The 24,268-nt window shown below is 38.1% G+C and overlaps 1 protein-coding gene across 5 annotated transcripts in view; it reads right to left on the bottom strand.

Moving 5' to 3' along the window:
- Window positions 1-2,674: 2,674 nt before the first annotated feature.
- The window catches only part of ATG5 (autophagy related 5), a 75,278-nt gene continuing 53,684 nt past the window's right edge, over window positions 2,675-24,268 (bottom strand). For all 5 annotated transcript variants that reach the window (XM_038131258.1, XM_038131262.1, XM_038131263.1 and 2 more), the window contains one exon: window positions 2,675-6,254. In XM_038131258.1, the coding sequence (XP_037987186.1) occupies window positions 6,118-6,254 (137 nt within the window). In that variant the 3' untranslated portion in view covers window positions 2,675-6,117. The remainder of the gene's footprint in view (window positions 6,255-24,268) is intronic.

The raw sequence follows: 24,268 nt of genomic DNA on the forward strand, positions 1-24,268 counted from the left end.
CATTTCAAGCATATGTTATACTGAAGAAGCATTTTTATCCCATCCAGATCATAACTTGCAGCAAAGATCTTCTTGATGATGCTACACACTCAATGCCTGTTATTACTTCAGCATTTTCTAATGCTGAAGAATAAACTCCCTTTAAAATATAAACATTTTTTTTTCCTGAATGTTCAAGTGTCCCGATACCATCAAATGGCATTTTGGAAGAGAAGGCACTGTGGTTTTGAGCACTGTTAATTGCCTGCAGTGACACAAGCAAGGGCTGAGCTGGGTGCAGGCAAGGGAGTTGTGCAACAGGCATCATCCATTCCCTCCACATGATCTCGGTTTGCTTTTTGAAAGTATCCAGAAAGCTGATTACACGGAAACAGCAAAACCAGCCTGAATGAAGGCTGGGGACACTGCCATTTACATGAGTGCCAATTTTAAAAGAGAATTTAATTTACACCTTGTATTAACTTGTTGGAGGCTTGTGTGGCTATCCCAGAACAAGTGACTGTTAGAGGTGTGGCCCAGAAACTTGAAAGACCTAAACTTCAGAGACCCCCAGAATGACAGCTGAAGATCATAATCATTATTCTCAGTAGCTACAGTTCACCTGGTTTGTTGTCCAATGCATGCAACAACAGAAACAACAAAAGAAAAGTGTTGCATAATGGAAAATTGTGGCATCTAGTTTGGGGAAGGAGGGAGGGAAGAGTGGAAGCAGGTAAGCTGCAGACAACTATTTTCCCCTGTACCTCCAAAAGACACTGATCCCAGTGTGATCTATGGAGATGTCCCCAGAACATCCCAGAAGGGACACAATTCCTGCTGCACTTCCCTGAGGAAGCCAATTGCAACAGAACCCTTGAATACATTCAAGTTTCAGTAAGAGAAAGAATAAAAATACAATTCCTGTTATTGGCATATTAATTAAAAACACACTATATATATTTCAGGGCAATTGTAAGCTGACCCATTAGGACTGCTCCCTCTTACCACTGAAATAACTGAATACACAACCAGAAGTAGGACATCCCTAATTTCACTGAAAACTGACATCATGATTTCTTACTGAAAGACATTCCATTTGAGCAATAAATTAAGCTTTGCTTTTTTTGTTGTTTTCTTTTTTTTTTTTTTTCCATTTCCATTATGGCTATTCTTCCAGTCATTTTCTCAACAGCCATCAAGTACAAATTTATATACAATAAACCAAAACTGGAGAGTTTCAATAGGGGAGCAGACCTCCCAAACTGGCAGAGAAACTGCCTGGGTGGCTCAGCAAAACCATGCCTCAGCAGAAGTCCTCATGTATCTTCATATTAAAAGGTGTTGAGATGTACAGTGCAGAAATGCTGATGATTACAATGGACACATCCTCTTTCTACTGCCTATACAGACTCATTACAAATATTGACGTCTTGTTCTACAACTAAACCCCATATAATGGAATTTTATTCTGACTGGAAAATGAAACAGAAAATGCTTGTGACCAAAACTGGGTTTGGTATTTATTAGCCACACTGAAAATGTATTCTGCTGTTCTTTATGAAACATTCAGAACAGCATAAAAAAAAAACCTTCAGGGACATGAAGCAGTAATTTTCATGAAAGAAAGGTCCTCTTGCGACTCATCCATCCATCCATCCATCCATCCATGACTCAGTTTTCCAACATACAGTGTATTGGAACAGTGACCTATGGTGCCTGTGCAGGATGTTTTCTGCAGCAGGACCTCCCCATTCTGACTCCTCACATGAAGGAAGCCCAGGCCGAGGATCTGCTGCAGAGAAGGAAGCTCTGAAACAATTCCTGTAAATAAAGGCCTCCTTCAGCAATGTGCCAAACCATCAAAGTTAAATACACACTCAGTGACTGCTCACTCCTGGCAACACCAGAGGTGCCAGACGCTGTCCCCGCAGGTGAAAGCCATTGCAATGTATTCATGGAAAGGATGGAAAGGAAAGCACGTGGTGGGAGCTGCAAGGTGATGAGTGAATGAGAAACCGGGGTGAGATCAAGAATCCGGCTCTGTCATTTCAGTCCCCACAAAGTATTTTCTCTCAAGCCCCACCTTCACTGTTTTTTAATTCCTCTCGTTTCCCTCTCTCCTCCTCTGCACCCTTCTCTCAGTGCTTTCCTCCAGGGCCACCCAGTTCGTGGTAAAAGCCAGCAGAAACGAACTCGTGCTCTGCTGGTGAAGGAGGAGGGCCCCGGAGATGGGCATTTTAGTCATACACAAGGCACCGATGGTAATCCTGCAAGGGAGAGACAGGAGCTGTGGAGCCAGGGGCAGGCACAGCCTCATCACTACTCAGCTGAGGTCAAGCATCAGCTAAATAAAGAGAAGCTGCAGATTAAAGAAGAATCTGCAAGGGCCAGGATTCATATGATAAAATGGTCGCTGTGGAAATGGTGAAGAAACCGTATGACTTCCTGTGTCACGCCACGATTTCAGGGCTTTGGGCTCACCCCCATGGCCTGATCCCCTCCTCCTGTTTGCCTTGTACAGACTCAGATAAACTTTAAAATGAAGGGAAACCAGCCTATTCTGCCAATTTTGAACTGCAGAAAAAAATCCAGTGAGGGTGTGTGTACATATGACTGATGGAAATCAAACCTCTGAAGGGCAGATTATTTTAATTATAGTCAGAAAAGCATGCAAGGTGCAAGTTTCAGCCAGATAGTTTCCATTCTGAGCTTTAATTTTGTAGTAATAAAAATACTTGAGTGCCTCTGTCTAGCTGAAAGAATAACAAGTTGTCTGGCTTGTTATGACACTAAGTAACAATATACACAAGGAGAAATTATAACATATCTGTACAAAATAAGGCATCAGCAGCTCTCACTCGTGCACTCTGTCCACGTGTCTTTCACTGTAAGGCAGCCACTGAAGGGACAGGTTTAGTGAACAGTGCTATTGATTGTTTTTTCCCCCACTACAGCCTGATTTTCTTTGAAAAAGAACCAAACTTCCAGAGGTTTCTAAGTAGTGCTTGTGAACTTGCAAAACACACTTGACAAAAGTCTAGCAAGCAATCCTTCACATTCCAACAGATGTAAGCAAACGACATGGCAAATTGGCTTTACCCTTTCCAACATGTTACACTCAGTTATGGTGAGAGCTCAGGGTGTAACGAGTGTTAGTAGCTAGAGCACGGATTTGTTTCCACAACATATTCATTCTATTATTGCCCTAGATTAGGGAAATGATGCAAGGATTGAGGCTTTGAACATCTTCAGTGGAAAGTGCTATTTTAAAATTGGACACATTTTGGCAGTTTCAATTGCAGTCAAGATCCTCCAAGCCTAACATGGTGTTTGACTGCCTCTCTTTCTACCCTAAGTGGTTTTCATACATATAAATGCTACTAAAGCCATGCCTTTAAACTCCATATAATGCTAGTTATTTTGTACATATAAAAAGCTGACATACACCGAACTATTCATGTAGCTGTTTGCATAGCTGGTTTGTATTCCTTTCTGTTCTTCAATCTTCAGTTCAGAGAAACTGGTGTTTCATTTCACAGTTAAAAAAAACTTATTTACTTGAATTGTAGAGATGAAAGGCAAGGGAAGGAGAGAAAACATCTTCCCCATTTTAAACTCATCTTCCACAAGCTAATTTTATAGTGTAATGTGAAAGTACAGAAATCTGAAATCTAGTTCTGAATGTCTTTTTACCTCTCTCTCAAGAGATATTACTCAGGTTTAGCGTGACATTTCAAAATGTCACCATGCCTATCTCAAAACCAGATATTTTAACACAGAATAGATACCTACCTGCTTTAATTCAGAACCCAATCTATATGTGACGACATTCTAAGAACCTCTTCTAAGAAGTTCCTACTTATTAAGTAAATACTCATCATTCCATGACAAAGATCCTTATTTAGCTGGAATAAAGACAGACTCAAATGTTGTTTTATTTTTTAATAAAGTTTAACTATTTAAAGTAAGAGGAAAGAGTACGTTTTAAAGCCAAGCTATTTCTTTGTTCCATGCTAGGCCTTAAAGTCGGATTTACTGGCAAATACGGGCCATAAGAAGAGCTGTATACTTAAAATGCTGGTGTAGAATACATTAAAATAGCCAGTGACTGACTCCAGATTACCTTAAAACAAAGGAAACACAATCTCTACAGTTTTTGAAATGTATTGCCTCTTATCCTGATTAATGGAAAAATTATCCCTACAAAAGATTTTTTTTTTAAATATGAAGACTCTACAAAATATTTGCTTTATCCATTGGCAGGACTTTGAAAATCTCCAAAATATTTAGATATGTGTGCCTAAGGAAGTTTATAAATGCCAATCCAACACTGTAACAAAAATTCCAAACAGAACTGGAAATTAGAATAACTTAACCAAATCATCCCACCATAAGAATATTATATTTCAATTCTGCATAAACACAGACCAGCATGGTTTGTTTTGTTTTAAAAATTTTTCATGTCCTGCAGAATACAGCATAGGTTTGTTTCATTAGTACCTTTACCCTTCCATTTCCTTAATGCTATTTTCCTCATTAACATTTAAAACAGTATCTAATCTGTCTACAGATTTTTTCTGCCCTCAGGGCTCTTCTTAGCCTCAACCCTATCCTCACCCATGGAGATCCTTCCCCTCTTGCTTCAGAAAGAGGTTTTTGTTCATTCGGCTGATTTCATTTTCTTCTTTTTCAGATACAGGTAAGTATCCTGCCATAAAGGGAGCATGGGAATGAATGGGAACAGCACTGGGAATTACCGGGACATTTACAATCCAAGATTGTGAGCAGGAGCTTTGACAGCCACTATTTCTGAAAGAAAAATATCATGCTTTCTTTATATTGGTAATATTTGACAGATTGGATAATATGTCTACTATAAACATAGTTTTGTGTCACAAACAGCCACAAACTGCAGACAAAGCAATAGTGCACAGAGTTTGATGAATTTAGTGCAACAGAAAAAAAAATTGGTAGAGTTTGAGTAGCATCTGCAATGGTAATGAACATTTAGAAACCAAAATGATCCAATAACCTAAAAATACATCTGCTACACTAAGAAAAAATCTGTGCAATGAGATTAGAAGCTTCCAAATTGTGGACTGATTGCACAGGGACCACAGATGTAACAAAGTATTAGCTTAGAAAACCCTCAGCTTTCCAAAATTCAAAATCATTAAAAAGCAATCTGTTCATCATTCTATGATTTAACTGTTTCCTAGTCTATGGGAATAAACAGCAGGATACAATCCTGTTTGCAACATCCATGTAGCTTTTTAAAAAAAACAACTTTTTAAAGTAAATTAAGAAAATATATTCTTAAAGAAAAAAAAAAACAACCAAAACTACATGAGCACAAAGAAATGCCATGATGAATCCTGAGACAAATTATCCTACATCGCTGCTAGTCTATGAAAACTGGTTTGAATAATAAACACACTGGAGTATTCAGTGACAGCATACAAATCAAGAGTATTTGTAATTATTAAGTTGTGCATGTTTTTAACTGACAAAACATGCTCACAAGCTTACTTTAAAATCTCTCACTGCTTGTTATCAAAGTTAAAAGATCATTTGCATACCAATACATATACTGTAAACATGAACTTCTCATTAAGGAAAGATGGATTTACAGTAATTTGATCTTTCACAAAAAGCTATTGGTAACCAAATCTCTCAGTGTCTAACTTTCTAGAAAATTAAACCAATATTTCCACCCTCAAAGCTGAAACACTACCTCTTTAGGAAACAGCCCTGTTTATTTGTTAATCAGAAATACAATCAAGTGGCATATTTCCATTTGCTCTTCGGCTGACGGTTTCAGCTTCATTATATTTTACAAGAAAACAGCAGACTTGCAGAAGTCCTGTAAATTCTTTCATATCGCAACTGATTTAATTACAGCAGTGAACAAACGCAGCAGTGATGCAAAATAAGATCAGCCCAATTGCCTTTATCTGATGATAGGATCTCTCTTCCTGTTTGGCTTACAGCAGTGAGGACTTCTTGTTTTGTTTCGGCTTTTTGTTGGTTTCTTTTTTTCTGGTCAGGCTGCCTCTGTCAAGACTGACAGAAGCAAGAAGTTGACATGCCCTTAGAATTCCAGCTTGAGAATGATCCTCATAGGAATACAGCTGAGTTTCAATCAGTAGGTCGGGGAATGATACTAATGTGGAGAAAATTATCTGGATAGCTCATATGTTCGCTTAGCCACTGAATGGGTGTTTCCAGCATTGGCTCAATTCCATGAATCATCACTTGAGTCTTCTGCTCTCCATCTAATTCAAAGAAAAAGAGAAACCACTAGTATACCATTCAAAGTTCACAGGAAGATTAAACATTTACTCATACTTAATTTACGGTAGATTTAATTGGTGTTACAAAGTTTAACATTTAACAGAATGAAAAGTAGGAAATAGCAGTGTGGAGAACACTGAGATTTGTATCATCTAAAACAGAAACTTCGAGTTAAAATTAATTCCAAGACAAAACCAGAATTAAGTAAAACTTAAGGAAAGTGCCACTTTTCTTTACTAGTTCCAAGAAGGGCTTTTTTTTAACCCTACAGTGATCCCAGCTTGTTGTCAACCCAGTTAAGGCACATCCATCTCACTCAGCTGTAAGGCAAATGAATTTTACACAGATCATGCTTAAAATGTGTAGCTTCCTAAAACATACTGGTAAGTTGTATTCTTAATACTGTGCTCTCCTGAAAGAGCTGGACTATGTGTAATATAATACATGTATTATTCCTGAAGTAATTTTGTTTTCCTAAGAATAATTTACATAAATCACTAGCAATATTTCAGAGTTACTCTGAAGGCAGAGTTGGCACTGGCTTTTTCTCACTTGGTTTCATCTCTTGGAAAAGCAAAGTTAGCAAATTATTCCCAGTATAACAAGAGTATTTTCTAAGAATATTTCAATTCTTTTTATTTATACTTGTCCCGGAGGATGCAAGCACTTTGATCCTTTGATTCAAATGATGGGAACCAGCTAAAGCAACTGACATAACAGTCATGACATGAACTAAAACAACAAAAAAATGAAAATTTATTTCAGAGACAAGGGATGAGAAGAGCATATGAAATATGCTTCAAATAATGGTTAGAGGGGAAAAAAGTAGGCAGTGACCTTTCACTCATTTTATTCTACACTATGGCATTCTGACATGGACCTACCACAATGAAATCCCCCTTTAGTACTCAGAAGTATTACTGCATTCACTAATTGGCATTTTTATGTCCCACTCCAGTGTCTTTATTACAGAACAAACCAACATCCTGGCCAAGAGCTGCATGGAAGAGAGCAGAATCTAGAAGTGTAGGTACCATTACTGGTTCTTGCATTCAGTTGTAGTGTAATTTCTATTTTATAACACAGATGAAATCACATTTTTTTTGGTAGCCAAAATGATTTGACAGCTGCCTGAAGAAGTTTGTTAGTTAACCAGCTATCTATGCCCACACAACTGGTAAAAAAGTCATCCTAAACATGTAGTTGACTTTATGCTAGTAATAATTATTTCTGCAAGAGCAGGCAGTTATGTTTGCTTAAAATAAAGCATTATTCTTTTGTTACTTGTTTCCTACATATGGTATATTTTGTACAAAGTCTTGATTCTCTAAATGGCATAATACACGCATTATCACACTAAATTAAGCATGAACACTTGCTGGTTTCTGGTTTTATTGCAGACAAGTCTGAAGAACAAAGCCCATCATTTAAAAACCAACTTCTGGTATTTCTAGCCAAAACAGGTATTTATTGGGCTGAAACACTACCAGTCAGATTGTCAAAAGAATTAACTCCAAAAGAAAAGATCTCAGAAACCCAGTTGTGGCGGTGCATTCATTCATTTACAGCATCAGTTTTCTTTCTTCTTAGAAATTAGGGAACATCTAAATATTTTTAAGTAACCTCCAAATATATGTATCTAACACTTAAAAATGAAAACCTACCTATGTCATTCCTTAAACTGGTATGAGTTAGTGACTTTTTCTTAATGTTTCATAGTATTATTTAATTCTCAGAAACAACTAATTTACATAAAACCAGATGACAGAATGCACCTGACTCTTTTTAGCCCAAACTTGCAAAAAATAAAATTAAAAGCTTTAGAACCCAAGTATAATTTTCTTGCCATTGGAGGAAAGGCTTATAAATGATAAACATTTTCTTTGGCTCTTCCATTACTGTGCAACATATGTATGTGTGTGCATGTGCCTACTCTTGCTTAAAAATGAAGTGCAGGTAATCTCGATGTCTCCGTGCCTTGCTCCTTACCCAGCTTTGTCCCTTTCTCATACAAGTCTTTTATTCTGTTCCTTGGCAAACTGAGAGAGACTCAGAGGTCAATGAAGAATTTACCAGTTTAATTAAAATCTAAATCTCTGCATTAGCATTGTTTGTGCTTTAGTATTATCTCTGACAAAGCATCACTTCTCCTTAATTCCTTTTCCCCTTGAGGCTTGACTGAAGAGATCTTATCTCCCAATTCTGTATTTACTGCAGCCTTCTTTCACAAAATCCATTGTTTTTACTTCAACATTCTTCTCTCCTTTTGTTACTAGGAACCACAAACTCTCACTTAAGGCATATTTACCCAAACTTTCCTCAACTTTCATATTTTCCATCACACATCCGATTTAAATCAGAGTCTCTCTCATATAGACTCTTCTCTACTTTTTGTAGCAAAAAGTTGCCAACAGCAAATACACCAAAACAATTACTGAAAAATATTCTTATCTTGTCAACAGCTGTCTGATTATTATCCATTTCCACTGTGATCTGAGTCCTGAATGATTTGCTAACTATCATGAAAACTTCATTCACCTGTTTTAGAGATACAATAGATGATTAGATTTGCAAAATATTTTCTTCCCATGATTTTAGATGAATCTTGACCCACCAACCACTGTCCTCTTCTTCCCCAGCCCACATTCTATGATCACAAGAAGCCTTTTTAAACTGATAAAATGCAGCTACAAAGTGTACAAGTTGCTAAACACAACATATATTTAAATTAGTGGTATAAAATGTAAATGACCTAATTACAAAGTAATGCCACTCTATATCATTGGATAACGCCTGTGAAAATTAGGGCAAATAACTCTGTTCAGCTGCAGTGCACAGGGTCCAGACCTGATGATATTATTACTGTCAATACCCATTCTACAATGTTCAGTAATGTAGTGAAAAAATAAACAGCATTTCCTCAAAACCACTAATTCAAATTTTCCACTAACCTCCCCAACTTTTTTTGTCCTCCTAACATCTTGTCAGAACTGAGTTACTTGTTACTTATCACATGACCTAAGATTATTTTTTCTGCTTTGCTGCAAAGTACTCTTGGAAATAAGATGAAGTGGAAATACAAGAAAAATAAAAGCATAGCAACCTATGTTTTATAAGTTTTCATAGTGCTACTTTAAATCAGAGTGCTTCTATTTTACTGAAGTGATGCTCAAGTAACAAACACCGTTTTGGCATTTGCAAAAAAAACCCTGAAAACTAATTAAGTCATCTATCAGAGTGGTTGTCCCAAGATTAAATTATCTTTTTACCACTTTCCTTGTGGAGCTGTATCAATAGAGAAGGTACTGTGGCCCCCTCAAGTTACTATAGGCAAGCTCTAAGCACAGACGGTCACACTTTTTGGTAAAACTGAACAATATTCCATCTCCAGAAGGCAGATAACTATGCTTACATGTTATGTACTAAGATATTTTTGAGACATTCACCTGACTTAACTTAGACCCTAATTCAAGGCTGCAACACTTAAAGTGTTGACCAGACTCAGGCCAATTAATCATATCATGTAAAGTCAGAAGGGCTTTCCAGCTCTGTACAGAAAATGGAGAGAAACAAGAACCTCTAAAGTGAAGGGCTTAAGAAGAGACCTGCTTTTCTGTCACCTACAAGGTGGCTCCGTGCTCCTGATGAGGAAACCACTACAAGAAAATATTGGCAAAGGACTCTCCTTTGCAGATAGGCATCTGCTAAGAGGAAGCAAGAGAGAGTGGCCTGTTGCATCTCAAGTGAGTCCTTAAGTCCTCCTCAACCTGAGGCAGCTTGAGCCCACTCTCTCTTCTTTAAGGGAATGCCCTAACTACAATATTCACTGTTGCTAATCCCAGCTTCCTTTAAAACCCCTCAATATCTAGGAATCAGTGAGACACAACAGAAGAACAAACAAGAAAATCTGTAGCGTTCAGAGAAGGTGGCAAGATGTGCCATGTCATGGTATCTATCACACTGTAAGTTCTTCTCTTTCCTTCAGCTATATAAATTGTTGCTTGCAAACTAATCTACTCTAATAGGAAAATCAGCTAATTCAGCATCAATTCAGATTGTTGCACATGAGCACTGATACATCTAAATAAATTTTTCTACTGAGTTATGTTACTATTTGAAAGAAAGAACTGAAGGAGGACATAAAAGATTGGTTTAGTTTTGAGACAGATTCAAGTGCCTGAGAGCAGAATAGTGAGCAGGCACTGCCTCTGTCACAGGTACTTCCTTCAGCCAGTTTTTACCCAGATTAGCACCTCAATGCTCACCAGTGCTGCAATGACAATATTCCCTTTCACCTACACAAGACAGCTCCTCTAGCCAGACTACATCTGTGATGAACCACTTAAAATTCTTTAGTGGGATGAAATACCTCCCTTCTGATTTGTGGCCTCAAGCAATCACCTGTCAGGGCAATTTAGCAGGCTTAAATCCCTTAACCTAGACAATACAAGATATTCAGGCTTTAGCAGAAGTGCCCCTGGAGTACTCAATTAGAATCCTCAGTATGCAAGTTCTCAGCATAGCAAGTCCTAGAATCTGCCTGTAGTCAGGGGCAGCACCACTTACAAAATCGGCTTTACAACCCTAAAAAGGCAAATAGAACCCGGTACTTCAAGTTAGGGGCAAACAATGCATTTCTTGTATGGTACAAGGCCACAGGACTATAGACTAGGACACTAAAATGTATAAGGAGTAAACACAACCAAGTTTCATGCAGTAGCAGCATTTTAATAGTGCAACATAATTGGATGCCAACTTTTCCAGCTGTGAAGTGAGCCACAGACATTTGGTTGCTTATCTTCAGAATATACCATATGCTCTAAAGATGATGATACTAAAGGTATTCCTGACAATAGGCTATGCCATATTGTAGGAAAACTGATCTTGGGATAGCATTATAAGGAGTAGAATTTTCTTTTTGTGACCACGGTGTGACTGCTTTCCTCCCCATTTCTTCTGCTCCTCAGATAACCTGGCAGGAGAACAGTGTGTGCTCAGCACCCGGTGCCTCAGACATCTCTGAATCTGAAGAGACACACCAACTTCACTGGAAAGATTTTATCTACCTCTAAAGAATCTCTTAGGAAATTACTGACAGAAACACAGCTTTCAATAATGTGCCTCGTGTGAATAATGCAGTGTGCAACCACTAAGTTTGTCACTGAAAGATATTGCTGACCCAGTTTTGAAAGCCTCAAGCCAAAGATGGGCAAGGCCAAATCTCAAGAAAGCAATAGTGAAAATTTCCTTCTTGGAAGCTAGGCCTCTGGTCTAGCACCAAGGATCACACAGCCAACTGTGCACTTATTTACAAAAGATCATTCTGTATTAGTAAGCAAACTCAAAGACTGTGTTCTAATTTGTAACCACACGTGCTAGGAAAGCACTGGACAGTGGCTGAAGCTATTCTTCCCCTCTCTAGGCATCTCAGGTTGAAAATTCTAGGACCTACAGAGACAAGACAGCCCCTGACAAGCCTCACAGTCTAAAGAAAGTCTCCACCAGTGACTTCAGCACCGGTAGCAGAAAAGAAACAAACAAACATGTGATGAATGTACTTCTCTTTTTGCACGTTTAAATTGGTAGCCTCTCTAAAAACCCTCAAACCTCAATCAAGACAGCAATGGTTTAGTTTGTTAGCCCTGAAACTTGACAAAGAGCAGCTGCCTAGTTTAATAGTAATGTTATAGATAGATAATAAGATGATTGGCTCTCGCAATTAAAAAATAACTATTGTGTAAATATTAAGAAAAGCTTTAGTGATGTACAGTTATGTTATTGCAGTTTAGATGTCCTCTGCTCTCCCCATGGTTCCCTTTTCCCCCCTATACTGTGACCATGAGACAGCCTGGGTTGTCTAGGACAGGTAAAAAGAAGGCATGCACATGTGTCCCTTACCTGGGGCAGTTGGGAATGGAAAAACTTGGTGCTTAGGGGGTGAGGCATGGCAACACCTGATCTCCAATCAAGTTATAAGAAAGCAGTTTCCACTGATGAATGGCAAAGAGGAGCTGACTGACAGACTTTGGGAGGAGCCAGGGCTGGCTGATGCAACCCCCAGGGGTATAAAAGACTGAGCATCCATCTTGAAGATGAACTGGCCATGTGGTATGCACGAGGGGCAGTTTCCAGCGCTGCAGCTTTTTCCTTATGTAGTCCTTTGTTGTATTTTTGTTAAGGTTTAATAAACCTTTTAAAATTTTCAAAGTGAGCAGTTGTCTCTCACAGTAACCTGTCCAAACAGTTCCAATGTCCAATATTAAAACTGACAAGGACAGGATACCATTTACAACAAAACAAGCTTCACAATTATTTTCATTGTGTGTGCTACAAAAAATCCACGTGTTCATAAAATGCAAAAAAAAAATTAGGCCAAGGAGCATTTATGAACATTTTCACATCACTTCTGTAGTACTTACTATAGGCAGATTCCATGTATTTTTTAATTCATGGCAAAATATTCCTTTGCTCAATGAGCAACCATAGCTACAGAATGAATTAAATCCACATATAAATTAAATATTCATGCTTTACTTTTCTCCAGTACCTTAAAAAAACATAATAGAAACTAACACATATTATTACGTGCTTTTCCATTCATAAACTCCAATCTAACTGGAACATCTGCAATCAGTTTCTGGCATGTGTATTTGTAACAGTGAGCAAGGTACAGAAATACAGTGAGGTGTTCTGATTCCACTGTAATGACAACTTCAAGATAGAGGGATCAAATAGAAAAATAAATTTGTATACTGAAAAAAATTGTTCTTAATCAGCTGAGTACTAACAAGAGCTCAATACCCACATAATTTCATGTGAAGTGCATAAAAAGTTGATTTTGGTGAAATCTCATGGCCAAATGATATTATGCTCTTCGAATGAACCCAGCACAAGTACTTCAGACAGCAAACATGTTCTCTTTACTAAAACCAAGAATTTAATTCTTAAGGAACTATAGCTTCAAGGTCTATGCTTACTACATGTTCAATTGAGGAGGGTATTTTTAGTTAGAATTTAGAATTTTTAAACTAGGAATAAAATCTTATGAGCTTTCAGAAGCCTCACACTAGCCTGTTTTAGCCAGCATATCCCCTGATATCCTTACTTTTCTGTGAATTCCATCTTGGGCAAGCACAACCCTGCTTGCCACAGCAGTAGGCTCTACTGCTAGAAGTGACTCATCTTCCATAGCAATCTTAACATGCTTTTAACCTCACTTCAACCACACAAAGTACCAAAATCCTGATTCTCTTCCTCTCCCCAAAGCTGGAATGATGATCAGTTTCAGGAGGCACACAGATGACACACTGGATCATGTCAGCAGATACACTGTTCAGAATCCTCTGACCAAGAGTAGGAACACACAAAGAGTTCTGCAAAGCCAACTCCACAATCGCCTAGCCACAACAAAAGGTTCCTCTGACCTCAAAAATTTTAGATGCTGATATGTGACATGAAAGCACAGGACTGGCTTTTCCTTCCTGCCTACATATTTCACCAGCACTGGGGAAAGCCACTGAAGCTGACTTCAGGTGAAGAACTCACCCACAGAAATAAAAGGTCAGTGCATTATTCAGTACAAATTTCTTTCTCAAAATGATTCTGTGTCTGAAATAAGAATTGTTCCAAACACAAGATGTGGTCTGGAGAATAAGAATGACAGTTCCTGGATAGACTCGAACTGCCCGACATGAATATAAATAAACCATGACATAGATTTAGTTAACTGTCAGCAACAAGACAATATCACTCATTTTAACCATTTAGTAGTAACATGAGTTCAACTGCTCAAACTGAAGGTCATTGTTTTCCTAGAAGTCTGTTTCCCGTTTGGGGTATGGTAAATAAAAGCAACAACTTTGTATTTTGTTTTAAAACCCCTTTAAAAATGAATATTAATTTTTAATACTTTACTGAACAACTTACAGATAACAGGAGTGTTCAACCTATCTTTTCTAATTAAGTTGATTCTTAAAATTCTTCTCCAAAATAAAGAGTTAGAAACATCAGCCTCTCAATTCTGAAGTGTTTTGTCACTCATATTGTCTCAACCCTTAGAGTGCCTTCATGTCATCTTACCAGAGCCTCTCATAGGAAGTACTTGTCCAAAATGCTATGATAGAACTAGACCTGTATCAACTTCAGTGAACTCTATTCTTGCAGAGTACCTGACTACAAAAGCCCAGCACCAGGCAAGATACAAATATGGACTGATATTAAACCCATATCCACTAATTTAGCTTGAATTATTGCTCCACTTCTTTACATGGCTTTGACACAGGTCAGTTGGCTGATAGCTTCGTGATCTTCTCATGGTATAAACATCTCAACTTGAATTTAGACATCTGTGACTTACCAGAGAGGACTAAGCTTTCTTTGTCACAGTTCTTATATGATTACATTCCTTGGATTATCCCAGGCACCATCCAGCCTTCTCTATTCCCCAAACAGAAGTGCAATATTATCATATGCAATATTACCATCATCTACATTAAATATCACTAAATACTGAGATGAAATCAAATATTTGGCATCACTCCATTCATAATTTTCTTTTCCATGCAACTCTTCTCTCTTGTTATTTCCTGTCATCTTTTACCTCAAATCTATCCTCAGGTTAGACAGCCACATAGCATATCTTCTGAAACGTGGCAAAAAAAAAGCAGATTAAAGTAATCACCACAAGTAAAAGTTTATGATGCTTTGAAGCAGCAGACGAGAACTTGGCTTACACTTCTAATCTCACAGGAGCCAGGAAGCATGTAAATGAACTAAAAAACCTTTTTTCTAGTGCACTCAAAAAGATTTTAGAGAAAGTGAGTTTGGCCTGAAACACCATTAAGCAGAATAAGCCTGAGCAGACTATTTTTAACAATTTCCCAAAACAGTTAACACTGACAGTAACATGCAAGACAAGAGAACTTTTCCTTTTGTAGAAGAGTTCATGCAACTCAATGGAAAACAGATAGAGGGTGGAAATGGGTTAAGCTTTACTTAACTAAACTTTGCTGTTGTCGCTTTTAAATTATGTTATTCTTGTATATTTCACAGAAGTTTTTAAAATAGGGTTCTTGGAATAAGAAGAAACATAAACTAATTTATGACTGAATTCGAAAATACTTTTCTTAAAAATATGACCTCTTATAGAAGACCTTACAAGGCCAAAGATGCTTCCCATCAAGCATCTAGCTTCAGGCAAAAAAAAAAAAAAAAGTAAGACTAAACTCCCAGGGAATATTCTTATAACCCTTCTTCCTTAGCATCAGTGTCTTAGCCTCATCTTTGAACTAGCAATAAACCTGTGGTAGTTTATAAAAGGCTGGGGTTAGCAGCTGAGGGTTATAAAACAATTTTCTTCAATGCATTAAGTTTGGCCGTTCACATGTGAACAAAGTGAGAAAGTTCAATGTAAGTCGCGCTGCTGTTCCATGTAACAAGCGAGCACACAACACATTTAGATACATGAGGAACAGGCAGGGTGTGCATTAAAAGATAAACACTTGAATGTGTGACAAATTGAGGCCAACTTGTCCATGATATGTTTCCCATTGTTGAAGGGGAGCTAAATCACTTTTAAGAGTTGTGTAGCTTTTTAGAACAGCAGTCATCCTGACTTACCAGAAGTTCACCCTTTTATGCATTATGCCCTTAATTAGATTTGAGGTTGCCCTTCCCTCCAAACAGTGTAAAACTGACCTTCCGAAATTAGGGCTCGCTCTCTATACAGCTAGGGAGCTAAACGTGATCAATATGGTTCTTGGGGGAAAAAAAAAACACCAAAAAAAATCACATTTGAAAAAGATTTATCTCTACAAAGTTTAGTCAAAAACAAATCAATTTGCTGTAAAAGACCTTGTTACTAATAGTTTATGAGAACTTTTTTAATGTCATTGTTTTCAAAATACTATTATGCCAGACAATTAAATAACAAATTCTCTATGCAATATTATTATATATCCCCTAAGCATATGCACATTCATACACTTTTAAAGGTTTTTAATGGCATTCTTGAACTTTCAACCTCAAGTTTACTTTATTTTCAAGTTACTATAATTCACATCATGCCTGCAAATATTCTGTGATCCTAATGGCTGTCCATCTTTTATAAAGAACTCTTCAGCTAATCAAATGATGACCTATTCCCAGCAAAGCACAGAAGGATTACTGTTTCTGAAAAATCACTCTCAATACAGAAGAGACCAGCACGTTCACTTGTTTCCAAGCCACAGTGCTAATTGCTAGTTTATCTGCCCAGTTTAACACATCAAATTCAAAAGTGGACATTGGGACATAATTACTGTTTCAAACCATTTGGCTGAAGAGTGATAAGCAACACATAGAGATTCAAGGCTTAATGGCTGTTATTTCATGTTTTGTGCCTTCCCCTATTTAACTAGAGAAAAATAAACTCGTTTTTCCTTTTTAAAAATGCTACTTCCAATACTACTATTACGTTATTTAACAAAGTAAACAACCTCAAAGCAAACTTCATGTGAAAATTGAGATGAGCTATTTAATTATAATCAAAGTATGGACAGTTTTGTTCCGTGTCTGACAAATTCTTCAACCTCTGCTAAGCTGATCAGTAAAAACTCAGCTAATTGAATCCATTGATGTGAAAAACCACAGGCTCAAGTCTGTACTGCATACAGGCTGAAGGATTTCTGCCCGGCCATGGCAGTAATAGTGGGGTCAGGTCAAAGAGGGTTAAAGTGAGTCAGGATATAGCCAAAGGAATACATCAAACACTGATTTTAAAAGGGCAATTAATCTTAGACAGAAATGCTTCCTGGGGAATGAGATCTCAATCTTAAGAGCACACTACATGATGTAGCAGTAAAAATGTACATATACAAGCTTAGAGAGCTTTCATCCTGTGATCACAAACAGAAGGGGAGTGCTGTTTATCAGAGAAATACAAACCCTTGCTAAAATACTTACATTAGCGTCTTCCGGGCCCTTACTCATCGAAAAATAAATTCTGTAATGAGCAGGCTGTAGAGTTTGCACACATGAAATACCTTTTTTTAATACATGTACTGTAGGTTCTTTTGGACGGCTAGTAGACTAAAGTATTTAGAGATCTCTACCACAGTAAAATTAAAGAATCTGGCATTGAAAAATTCAGGAAAGAGCGGTGAAAGGAGTAATGGAATACCTGCAGCAGGACCCTTTACACTGAACACTAAAAAAAATAACAACCCCTTCTCAAAACAGCTACCTGGTCAGAGTTAAAATTGGAAGAAGGTTTTCATCAAAAGCTCTTTTTAGCTTTTCAGTTCCAAAATATTAAGACAGTTAGCTGCAAAGCTGATAGATTTTAATATAATCTTTATTTTAAATGAGAGTTTAACTCACAATTTAAATATTTTTAATTTAGAGTTCAGAAAGTATTTTTCTGCTTTATAATAGAAAAATAGATCCATAAAGCTTACAACACAAAACATACAGCATTTGCAAACAAAATTTGCTACATTAGTATCATCAATTAGTTAGCAAGATTACTAGGAATCATTAGCTGTGTAGACAAATGCACACAGGTCTGAAATTAATTACCACAAATCTGGCTGCTTTAGCCCGCAGCACTAAAGAGAACTGGCTTTGCAGCCATTTGAGGACATTGATGCCCAACACCACAAGTGTCAGGAGGGCATCTGTTTGTCTATCTGGTTCATACATGTGGCTTCTTGGCTTAAATGGCTGGTGACAGCTTGCAGAAAGATACTGAACATAGTGAAGTCTGCCAAAGTGCAGAGACCTGCTGCATTTCGCCATTGTAAATGTGGCGATGATACCATCTGGAAAAAGGATAAGGAGCACAAGTGCAATCAAATATTCACTGACTGTAGCACCTCCTGTGCATAAGCCAGACCACTGCATTAGACTGACACAAGGAAAAGTTTTACCTCTATTTTTTAACATATATTCTTCAAATGGCTGCAGGTGCAAAGTAAAAGTAAAAAAATATAAAGTTACCCACTGTTTATCCACTATTGTGAAGTTATTAAAATCTCTGATTGAAATGGGGTATTCAAGCAGGGGACAACTACTGTTAGCAAGTGCTGCTGAATCTTCAGAGAAGAGAATAGGAGACAAAGTGGATTATTCTCCTTTACATTACTGGTAAAACTACTATTTTTCTCCTAATTATTTTTGTAGGTCCTTTAGTTTTTTTGCAGATTCTATTTTTTCCAGCCTCATAAGAAGATTATCTCCTGGAAAAACCAGGTTATACCTAGATGCATCAAGGTAAAATAGAACTAGACTGCAAGAGAGATGCAAGAAAGATAGGAATTTTACTCAGCCAACCCCCAAAAACACAGTACATACACCTAATTTAAAGGTATAGATAGAATTGAAAAAATGGGCTAGAATCCACTCTTTGAACTTTGGGACAAATGCCAGAGAACAGCTCATGCCTATTCAGCTAAATTATCTGCGCCTCTCTACTGCCTATTGGAAATAGACCCCAGACTGTTAATCTGTGAACCCTGCTCAAACTTTCTGGGAGAGTATTATTATGCCTTGACCAAAATTATGCCCAAGAATTGCTAATAGCCATACAGCACAAACAACACATGTTCTAACCCACCAGTATAAATAAAAACACTGAGAGCACATCATTTAAAACTGTTTGTGGGCTGCAGTGTCCTGGTTGAGAACTTCACATTGTGGATCTTCACAGAGGGTTATTACTGTCTCTAGAAAGTTTTGGTAGACCCAAATCTCCAGTCATTCTTGAACTAATTACAGCACTGAAGGCATTGTCACATTTTCTGTGAAACTAACCATAAGAAACAGCCTGTAAATCTATGTACTTTGTGTACTTCAGCTGTTGCTGACATGCTTATTTCTGCCAGCAAGGATATATGAAAAACCAAAAGTTTGGTTTGGGTTTCTTTCTGTGAAGTTTTCGATGGCTCACTCATACTGAGTGACCTCTGTGGCCTCTGGAGTAAGACAGATTAATTTAGATCACAACTCAAAAAAATCCAGTTCTTAATTCTGCTACTGACCTCAGTGTGACCAGGTACAAGCCACATCACCCCTCTGTGCCTCCTAATTTCTCCTTTTTTGTCTCTCTTCACTCATCTTTTATCTAAGTGATAAATTCTGTGGGAACACACTGCAAAATGGTACAGTGCATAAGGAACCTGTGGTCTCCTCCTAAAACACAAAAAAATACTCATTTTAAAACTGAAAATTCAACACAACCAAAACACACTGTCAAGTTGCTCTGATCCCAACAGTACACCTAAAACTCACATACACAGCAGATGACTAGAGATCAGGGAGGTTTTCTGTCAGTAATTTTCCACATTTCCACAATCTCTTCTTAACTGCCTAGATTTCCAAATCTATATAGCACTCAGTCAGGAAACTGGTGGTAAGACACTGATGTTCCTGGAAAAAGCAGACTATTATTCTAGGATGAAAAACCTCACCTCTCTTCTGGAGAGCATTTTAGAAATGCTGGCTTGTGATTTTCAAACCGAATAAGCTAAATTTTGAAAAAGTTCTTTTGCTCTGTGGAGGATTTTACTTTCTTCATTTCATACTACTACTGTTAATGATAGACTTAAAAAACTTCTTCTTGTGTCTGACTAAAGTCATTAGCCTTTTGACTAATTTAAAGAGAACAGTCTGGAGCCTGATACTAATAAAACTTATTGGGTGGCCAACAGAACAAATTTAGCTGAAGCTGAACAAATTTCCAAAGGCTTGTCGGAGAAACAGGATTATTTCCCTATTTGCTGTACCTCTTCCACAATCTACCATTCTGAGCCAGTCTACCATTTCTGGGCCTGTGCATGCCCAGAAACCATTCTGAGTCATAAAAAACCAGCACATTACTCTTGTGATGTTAGCAAAGTTGCTGGACACAAGAGGAAAGAGTAGATTAGAATAGACTATGGCAGTTGGAAGGGACCTACAAAGATCATCTCATCCAACTGCCTGAGAAATCTGAGGCCAAAAGTTAGAGCATGTTATTAAGAGCATTGTGCAAATACCTCTTAAACACTGACAGGCTTGGAGCATGGCCCACTTCTCTAGAAAACTGTTCTAGTGTTTGACCTCAGGGTGAAGAAATGCTTCACAAGGTCCAGTCTAGACCTCCCCGGCACAGCTTTGAGCTATTCCCACACGTCCTATCATCGGATACACGGGGAAGAACTTAGCGCCTCCCTCTCCATTTTCCTTCCTCAGGAAGCTGCTCCTCACGGGACATGCTTCCAGCCCCATCACCAGCTTTGCTGCTCCCCTCTGGAGGCACTCAAGTACCTCAACGAACAGCTTTATATTGTGGGACCCAGAAGTGCACACAGCACTCCAGGTGAGGCTGCACCGATGCTGAATACAGTGGCATAACCACCTCTTCCTACTGACTGTGCTGTGCTTGATGCACCCCAGGATGTGGTTTGCTCTCTTGGCTGCCAGGACACAGAGCTGCCTCATACTGAGACTGCCACTGGCCAGCACCCCCAGACCCTTTTCTGCAGGCCTGCTCTCCAGCCACTCCTCTCCCAGGTTATATCTGTGCTCCGCACTGCTCTGTCCTAGGTGCAGAATCTTGGCATTTGGACTTACTGAACTTCATCTCATTTGCCAACAGGAAAGCACTCATAAGCTACCAGATAGATAATCCTTGTAGAGTCGATTGAGGTAAAGTTAGAGAAACCCTTAAAACCAAGCTATATTCAGTGTTTCCCAAGAAATTGTATGCAGAAAGGTCACAAGCAGCCCCACATACCCACTATGTTTCCTTTTAGGAGCAAGTGAGCCAGATCATTCTGCACACAACAGAAGCCCTCTGTGATTATGTAAAGAGTTTGTTTTGAAATGAAGATGGCTAAAAAGAAGCACAGCTGACACATTATTCTCAGATTATCTGCACTTTTCCATGTGGTCATGGCAAATTAAATCTATATTAATTAATTCTGTAGTCATGACTATTAATTCTATAATCTCAAGCCAACCACTGGACTTCCACCTCTTTTGATCAAAAAGGACTACGAAATCAAACAGTATGCAATTTTAACACAGAAAAAAAAAAGTTTCCACTTGAACTTAAAAATGGCAACTGGGGCAGGTAGGTGTTTGTGAGTGTAAAAAAAAAAAATAAAAAAAGTCGGCAGTAAGATGAAAGTCATATGCAGAAGGATAATCCAAGCAGCTGGCCTAGTTAGGAAAAGATAACAGGCACAAATAATGACTCACAGCAGAAAGGAGAAGTACAGGATGACCTCCTCCAACACGGAAAGCACCACTGAGTCAAGGACGCAAGGAGGGCAGAATAGCTTAAGCAGCGGTCCGAAGGTCAGTTGTGGCCTGCAGGATGACTCCCACAGCAGAGGAGACAGTGGGCTAGAATTCGCATCCTTAGCGAGCTTTTAACCATCTTTTGGTATACCCACACTCTACAACACCTCTAACCCTTCACAATACTCTCATAGCCACATGGGATGAAAGTGTGGCTAATAAAGTGTCTAAAACTGCCCAGGGCTTGTTGTATTCTTAAATTTAGGTGGCCTGGGAAAGTATTTCAACACTGTACCTCCACAACACTGAAAAGCAGACCAGTCTGCAGAGAGCACACGCAATCAGACTTACTAGTCAGACATAGGGAGCAAAGACTTCCTCAGTTTGCTCACCACAGGAGCAGCAAGGAATGGGATAGTGCTGTGCAGCTCCAATTCCCACAGTAAGCCCCACGTCAAGCTAATTCTGACCTCAGGCAGAGCAAGCCCAGTCATATTTCATGTCTATCCAAAGACATTCACACTGCATAAATTTACCTCCTTCTGTTGCACAATTTCTCATTTGTATCAAAATTAGGAGTCTACATAGCAAATCTAATCTAAATTCAATTTTCTGTTTTAACTAATTTACTGGAAGTCAATGCTTAAAAAACTGAGAGAGAACAAAAACAATTAATATGTAGTCTCTCATACATTATACATTAAAAAAAGCTGAGAGTTAATTGAAAACAGTTGATCCCTAATTTTACAAAATCATTCAGTACAGCAAGTCTTAAGAGAAAAATCCTGAAAGTCTTTTTGATCCTTGTTTTATTTCTGAAACAACTAATGACACTGCTTCAGAAAGAGGTCAGTTCACGCAGCTTTTCTGAATGAACAACAATGCTGTGAAAACTGGGAATGATTGATAGCCTACTGTTTGCGTCATTATGTCCAAATGTTTACCATTTGAGCCTTCAAGGAAGCATGAGACAAAAATCAAAACAAGTTTTATGAAGACTTCAACAACACTTGCAAATTAAAATTGTATCCAGAATTGTTTAGACATGATAGCAGTGCAAGAAAACGGCTTTCTTTTGCATTACATCGTTTTTATCTTTGCATTACACCCAATGTCTTAAATTTCTGGTGGGGAAAAGTCTTTCCCCCCCCCAGAACTCTGTTTTCTATCATTTTAACCCTTTGGCTCGTCAAAGCATTCTGTTGAACTCAACACGGTTTCCTCTTGCTGCTTTGTAGTTATGTAAGATCATACTGTGTTCCTCCCTTTCTCTTAATAAGATGAGTCACTATTTCTAAATGAACTGTTTATAGTATTAGGATGTTCATTTACAGGAACTTCATAAATGTGCACTAACCAAAATATTTTTTTCCAATAGTTGTGAATTATTAACTTTTTTTTTTTCCAATTTGATAAACCCTGACATTCAGAAATTGTATTACTTCTGGAAACAAAGACCCTTTAATTGGTAACAGGAATGCTATCACCAAATACAGAAAATCATGGGGAAACACAGCATGACTTCCTTGAAGCAACAGATAGATAACACTTCATTTTATTATCTGTCATAAACAACAGTGTTGCTGTAAGCAGGTGGTGTAATCCACCTAATCTGAGTAAAACTGAGAATTTTAGACAGTAGGGGAGGGTAGCCATGGTATTATCTCTTTCAGGGATGGGTAATTTTGTTATTCATCAGTTTGAGAAAGAATACCCATAAGTAACATGTTCTATCATATCAGGTGTGAGACCTTACGTTATAGTTGCAGGCAACAACATGATCTTGATATCCTCTCTTCCTTACCTGCACAGAAACTACAACAACACAGTATAAGAGACCAGGAGCAATATCAAGCTCTATTTTAGCCTGTTCCTGCATAATCTACTAAACCTTCCCACAAATAGCAGGAACTCTGAAGTCTGAAACGACTGCCTAACTTTCTGGAACTGCAACTACTGCAGACAATTGCACTTCACCACACAAGAACTGTCTAATTAAAGAACCAACTTTTGTCTGTGCAAATGGCATCCACAAGCATAGGAAAAAAGATCAGACGATGAGTTTATGGGCTGCAGCATTAATAATCAGAATAATCTGATTCTAAACACTCATGAATGGGTGTTTCATATTAAAACAAAAAAGCCATCTGTCATGAGGCTAGATTTAAAACTACATGATGCACTGTCTATGAGAAGCCAAGCTGAAGGATTTTGGATTGTTGGCTGGAAAGGATATATGTAAAATTTCAAGAGTGTAAAACAGTGAATGAGAAGGGCAACACTGGACAACTTTACTGTGACTTCCCTGAGTAACTAACCAGGACACTGGTCGTCTTGGAGGACAAATGAAAAGCAAGAGAAACTGGGAAATGGAAGAATGCTGATAGAGAAGCACAGCCCCTAGGTGTCCAAATATTTTAGATTTTTGTAACCAGTGATACAGAAGTTTGTTGGTAAACCCTGGAAAACTGAAGTCTAGATAATAGAACATCACAGGACAAAAAGATAGAAAGCAAAAAGAAAAAACTAACAGAGCAGAAGTGACTGTTGACTAATTGCTACCCCAGAGAACTAGATCTATTCCTGTTAGGAAATCAGCTAAGGTCTGAAAATCTGCAAAATTAGTTATATAAATTACAGTGAGCTTAGTCAAAGGAGGGTTAGCTTTAGAGGATGCAAAAGCAGATACTAAAAGAATAACAAAGGACAGCAAGAGCTATTACTGGAATAGATG

The sequence above is a fragment of the Motacilla alba genome, chromosome 3, assembly GCF_015832195.1.
Source record: "Motacilla alba alba isolate MOTALB_02 chromosome 3, Motacilla_alba_V1.0_pri, whole genome shotgun sequence".
Taxonomy (NCBI): domain Eukaryota; kingdom Metazoa; phylum Chordata; class Aves; order Passeriformes; family Motacillidae; genus Motacilla; species Motacilla alba.